This window comes from Chinchilla lanigera, unplaced genomic scaffold (assembly GCF_000276665.1).
Source record: "Chinchilla lanigera isolate Chin_1 unplaced genomic scaffold, ChiLan1.0 scaffold00157, whole genome shotgun sequence".
NCBI classification, from domain to species: domain Eukaryota; kingdom Metazoa; phylum Chordata; class Mammalia; order Rodentia; family Chinchillidae; genus Chinchilla; species Chinchilla lanigera.
Window position 1 is genome coordinate 664,177 of NW_004955558.1, and position 6,523 is coordinate 670,699.

At 39.3% G+C, this 6,523-nt stretch overlaps 1 protein-coding gene across 1 annotated transcript; it reads left to right on the forward strand.

Annotated features, from left to right (window-relative positions):
* The first annotated feature begins 4,536 nt into the window (after nt 1-4,536).
* LOC102003389 (vomeronasal type-1 receptor 1-like) lies at nt 4,537-5,430 on the forward strand. Its single transcript, XM_005412740.1, has one exon. The coding sequence runs from the start codon at nt 4,537-4,539 to the stop codon at nt 5,428-5,430; it is 894 nt and encodes a 297-aa protein (XP_005412797.1).
* Nucleotides 5,431-6,523: the final 1,093 nt, after the last annotated feature.

The window sequence follows — 6,523 nt, forward strand, 5'->3', positions numbered from 1 at the left end:
GCTTTTGCCGCTGAGCTAAATCCCCAGCCCCCTACATTTATTTCTTATAACACTCTTTGTTTCTGTCTTGTGTGACTTCGTGTCACCCAGTTCTGTTCCCCTTACTGTTGGATTGTCCTGACGGATTGTCAGTTCCCTGTGACATACAAAGATTTTTTTTTTCTAGCAATTTGACTGTCAGGGGCTTTCTCAAACATCTTGGGCCCCAAGTAGCAGATCTGTTTTGGTCTACCTCACCAACATTTGACTTGACTCACAATTTCATTCTATTCTCATTTTCAGACTTTTTAAATGTCCGATGTTATTCTCCATGGCACATGAAATATCCAAGGGCTTTTTTGGCCTCATGTTTGTCTCTGCTGTCAGCTTGTTTTTCTGTGAGGAGAAAACCATGCAGCACAATCTTGGGAGGAAGGCAAACAAAGCAAACATCCTGGGTTGTTGGGCTTTTCCTCCAAAGCAAAACAAAGCTGTTAAGACAGGGCTCCTAGGACCAGACTGCTAAATTCACCTGTTCCATCCACCACGACATACTGTGCGATGTTGGGAAGAAAAGCTGATCTCTCTATGTCGGGCTGTTATCATCTGCTGAATGAGAATAATGACATCCAAAGCTCACTGGGTTATTCAGTCAGTTCCTGTATTTACAAACCTAAGACCGGTATCTGGCACAGGGTCAGTCCCAGGAAACTTTCAGGTTCAATCATCATTTTTCTTGTATCACAAAGTGTAGGTTATTGTGAACATTTCTTTTTTGTGTGTTCCTGTTGTTGTCTTTTCAAACAGGGTCTCAATACTTAATTCAGGCTGGCCTGGAATTCACTGTGTAGCCCTCACTGGCCTCAAACTTGCAGTGATCCTCCTGCCTCAGCCTCCTGAGTACTGGGTGCAAAGGCAATTCTTGACAAAAAAGGCATGGCGGGGGCATCACAATCCCTGACTTGGAATTATATTATAAAGCCACTGTGATTACAAAGACACAAGGTAGTTGCCAAAAAACAAAGCACAAAACAAAACAAAAAACAGACCCGAGGATCAGTGGAGATTGGAAGATGCAGAAACAACCCTAGCTGTACTTAGCCTCCTTATCTTCGACAAAGGTGCCAGACACCTTCACTAGAAGAAAGGTGAATATGTTTGTTTCACAAATGCTATTGATTACATTTGCCTGTTTGCTTATCCATTTAGCAATTTTGGATTGTATCCTGACACATTATAGAGACCATTCTGTTACATTTCTCTCACAAGAATGTAAAGTAATATAGAATATCTTCCTTTCAGCAGTTAATTTGGCTCAACTCAAGCTCCATAATCTAATTGGCAGTTGAGTAATTTTAGGTTTAAATACACAGATTGCTTGGCACCTGCTCTATGTATATGTGTGTTCTGGCATCAGCCATAGACTTGAAAAAAATTATGCTTAAAAAGTGAGGCACCATTTTTAGCTGTTTTTTTTTTTTTTTTAAATCACAGCTTTCTCATTACTTTTTAGCCTTTCCTACTACCCTAAACTATTTCTTGTGTCTCTTCATCTCCTCCCCTCTATCCTCCTGCCTCTGCCTCTCCTTCTCCTTCTCCTCCTCCCTTTTTCTCTCTCCTCTCTCCTCTTCTCCCTCCTCTCCTCTCCTCTCCCCTCCTCCCCTCTCCTCTCCTCTCTTTCCTTTCCTCTCCTTCCTCTCCTCTCCTCTCCTCCCCTCTCCTCTCCTCTCCTCTCCTCTCCTCTCCTCTCCTCTCCTCTCCTCTCCTCTCCTCTCCTCTCCTCTCCTCTCCTCTCCTCCCCTCTCCTCCCCCTCTCTCTTTCCCTCTCTCTCAATTTTTTAGACAGGGTTTCCCTATTCAGTCCAGGCTGGCCTTGAACTCATTCTGTCTGTAGCCTAGGTTTGCCTCGAAATCACAATGATCCTCCTGTCTCAGCTTCCCAAATTCTGGGATTACAACCTTGTACCACCAGGCCTTTCTTGCTTTCCTTTTGACCGACAGAGCTGCAGAGATCTTTCTCGGCTTGAGTCATTTTGCCTGATGTTGCCCACAGCTTGTCTTCAGGGTCGGAGTGATTTTTTAAAATGGAAAGTCACCCTTCTTCCAAGAGTCATCCTGCTTTCCCAACCTGCTTCCTTTTAGTCACTAATTAATGAACCCTAATAAACTCAACACATAGTCATTTTTTATGTTTTTCTAGGCGACGGTTATTTTGAGGGGAGACGGCTCAGCTGGACTGGTCCAGGTGTACCAGAATCAGAAAGTGCCCTTTTCCTTTTCCTTCAGTTGCAGTGTTTTAAGCATCACATTTTTCTATTTTTATGTCATTGATCCTATGTACTTCACTGCCTCTTGATTTTGAGCCATAGTTAGCTTTTCTCTTTGCCTCCATCCTAGAGAGAAAATCTGTGCTTTTTTCTAATATTTACATGGATGGATCCATTTAAAAATGTATTCATCTCTCTGCCCTTGTCTGTTCCACTGCTCTGTCTATGATTAAGCTTAACAGATGATTATAGACCCTGCTACTCCATATCTAACTGCTTCTCACACCTAGCTGACGCAGCAAGTTCTTTTCCGTTTAACTTTTACTATCAAGTTATGTGTTTGTGAGGGGAAGTCGGTAATTATGTTTACTTGGCTCTTTGAATTTTTAAATAAATTGAGGAGAATTGATAACTCTAATGTTCAGATATCTTCTTCAAGAATATAAAATGCTTCCTGTTTTTTGTAGTATGTATATTATTTGCCCAATCATTAAAATTATAAACTTGCTGGTTTGTGAATAAAATTTTCTGTTCCTTCATCTACTCTGAATATATCTGTGCATACACTTATGTATTTTACATCTTTTACCCTTTTATTTATTTAATTTTTGGAGTTGTGGTTGAATCTATGATTTCCTAAAAATCAGTCAGGTGCTACTCCCCATCCCCCATCCCCAATGGCTACTGTCTTTTTTATTTTAAAGAGAGTCATAAAAAAAAAAAGAAGAAGAAAAAAGAAGGAAAAAAAAGAACAATAGGCTACTGCTTTTTTGTTTTCTACCTTGATACTCTCGTAAAGTTTTCTCTCATTTGAATGAGTTTAATATTAATTTTTGAGGGAATGTTAATATGCTAATATGTCATTAGTGGATGTAATTTCATTTTGTTTAAAATTTCATGCTTATTGATTTTCTTTCATATAATTAAATTGACTCATACATACGAGAAAATGTTAATTACCAATTACAATAGTGGTTTTCCTGGTTATGTTGCTGAAGAATTTCTCTATAAATAAAGTGCTTGGATATGTGTTTCTTTCTGCTGTGTTTGTATATATACTATACATATTTTGCATGTTTACATATACATAGTATGTATAAAACTACACTAAGGAAATTCATCTATTGCTACTTCTTTTAGTGGTTTATAAAGATCATAGTATTGACATTTGTTTCAGAGTTTTTTTTAAATTTTTGGTGCTGGATATTATACGCAGGGCCTCTGACAAGCTAAATTAATGCTCTACATTTGAACAATATCCCCAGGCTTCAAAGGCTGTGTAGAAAATTTCATCACAGGAAACTGTCAAATAGATTCCCTCTTAAAATCCTATAGTGAGTTTAATAATACAATTTATCATATTGAATTATCCTTGTATTCTTATGTCTCATGTGATCACAGAATCATATTTTCTTAATCTCATGTTTCCACTATAATTATTCTGAGCCATGAATTAGGAGGGAGAATGTTTTATATTTCTAATAATAAACCAGAAATGTAGCCCTGTATTTATTATTGGTTGTAAAACAAACATATTTTGTAAGAACATGAAGAATGCACAAATAAAATTGCCTAAAATACATGGTTATCTTTGAGAAGAGCAGTAATATTATAAGTGAGATATAGGTGACAAAGATTAATTTGTTTCTCTGTAGCCTTAAGACTACTTTGCTACTTGTGATATGCACATATTAATTCACAAATCTGGAACAATAAATTATTGGGAAAATGATAAAAATTCCTATACATTTCCAAGGAATCACTAACAACTACAATCCCTGGCATATGCTCCTACAAAACCACTGATATCTTCCAGTCACGGCTTATTCACATTTTGTTATCATATTTATGTGTGTTTCTTTCATATTAGACACTGTGGCTTTGGGAGCATATCTCTGGCAAATTGTTCTGAGCATCAACAACCTGTTCTGCCATATAGTGGCTGTTCAAGAAAAATTTTAGATGTGACAGATAAAGGTTTACCTTGTGGATTATACCTAGGCCATGCTAGTGAAGGATTTGGGAGACAGACTGAATAATGGATCATCTGATGTGGCTATGTGAGCATAAAAATACACACGCCAGGCTTGAAAGCCTGAGCGGTTATTTTGAGCTGGCTGGTATGGACTGTCCTCCCAACAAATGTAATCATTATGCTCAGAAAGAGAGTTCATTGAAGAGAAAGAATTCCTATCAGAGCTGGCAATATTGGAACGATCTACACTGAGTTTTAACTCCATAGCTTTCTGAACAATTGTGCTCAACAACTTCTTCCTGTGAGCCCATCAGAATGACTGCTGGTGATTTCATCTTGAAGCTACTTTTCCTGGCCCAGACTGGGGTTGGGGTGGCAGGGAATACCCTTCTTCTCTCAGTCTATGCCCCTACATCCTCTACTGCCCATGCACCGAGGCCCACGCACCTGATTCTCACCCACATGGCTGTGGCCAACTTCTTGGTTCTTTTCTTCAAGGGGATTCCCCACACGATGTTAATCTGGGGAATAACACCCATCCTGGGAAACACGGGATGCAGACTTGTGTACTATATCCACAGAGTGGCCCGGGGCCTTTGTCTCTGCACCACTTGCCTCCTGAGCAACTTCCAGGCCATCACCATCAGCCCGAGATCTGCAAGGAGGATGGGGCTCAAAGACCGAGCTCATAAGGACGTCAGTTTCTCCTGTGCTCTGTGTTGGATCCTGAACTTGCTGATAAATACCTTCATTCCTGTGCATATTGAGGGTCTTCAGCATATTCACAATTCTACCAAGATACAAAGCTATGGACTATGCTCTTCTAAAAGTCCTAGAACAACTGATGCAAAATTACCAATTATCCTGACATTGCCAGATGTTGTGTTCCTAGTACTCATGGCCCGGGCAAGTGTCTTCATGGTACTTCTCCTATACAGACACCGCCAGCAAGTGAAACATATTCGAACTCAAGGGAATTTCCACAAAGTTTCCCCGGAGGCAAAAGCCACTCAAACCATCCTGCTTCTAGCGAGCACCTTCATTTTATTTTACTCCAGCAATTCCATCCTCACAATTTATAATGTTGTTGTTTTAAAATTTTACCTCTGGCTGCAGCACACTATTAGCTTTCTAGCAGCCTGCTATCCCACACTTGGCCCCCTGATACTGATGCTTCAAGATCCTCAAGCACCAACTTGCTGCTCTTAAATGGTGAAAATGAAATCTCCAATTATTGGGTGTCCCATTTGTTTTTACTGGCATATGTTTGCCAGTGTATTTCATAATCAGTTTGACTTCCCCTCACTTCCTGCTGCTCCCCGTCCCCTATTCCAGACCCTCTTCTCATTTCCATGAAGTTTACCTCACTGTTTCCTATCATGTTTCTTTTATTTTGCTCCTTAAATTATCTGTACTTTGGGGTTTCCTGTGTAAGAAAATCCATACAATATTTTACCTTCTCTGTGTGATTAATTTCACTTAACATGATGGTCTCAAAATCCACCCATTTCCCACAAATGATTCAAATTGAGCCTTCTATATTGCAGAGCTCTCTCTATCATCTACTTATCTCTCATCTCACACTTTCTTCTATTTAGGTTTTTTTTGTTTTTTTTTTCCCCCGGTACCGGGAATCGAACTCATGATCTTGCGCTTGCCAGGCAGGCTCTGTGCCTCTGAGCTAAATCCCCAGCCTCCATTCTCTTATTTAGGGACATACAGACTGCTCACAAAACTTAACTATTATGAATTGTGCTGCTGCGAACATGGATATGCATGTATCACTGTAATATTATATCTTTAATTCTTTAAGGAGACTACCCAGAAGAGGTGGATATCGGTCAAATGAAAGTTCTGTTTCTTAGGTTATTGTAAAATTTCCGTGCTGATTTTCACAGCTGTAAAAGTTTACATTCCCAGTGACAATATAGAAGTGTTCATTTTGCTCCACAGCCTTGCCAACATTTGTTGCTTTTTCGAGTTCTTGATGATAGCCACTGTTTGTGGAGTTAGATGTAATCACAGTGGTGTTTTGATTTGCTTTCTTGGGCTGAGGATATAGCTCAGAGGCACAAACACCTGCCTGGCAAGAGCAAACTACTGAGTTTGATTCCTGTTCCCCACACCAAAACAATCTACAGTGCAATAATAGATTTGCGTTTCTCTAATGGCTAAAAATACTGAACGTTTTAATGTGCTTACCAGTTACTTGTACTTTTCAGAAGTGTCTATTCATTTAAATTGCCTATTTTTGATTATTTTATTATGGGGGTTCTTTTAAGTTTTTGGACTTTAAAAAATA

What these genes read in the sequence shown, in the direction of transcription:
- LOC102003389 (XM_005412740.1), top strand. Translation starts at nt 4,537, where the DNA reads ATGACTGCTGGTGATTTCATCTTGAAGCTACTTTTCCTGGCCCAGACT.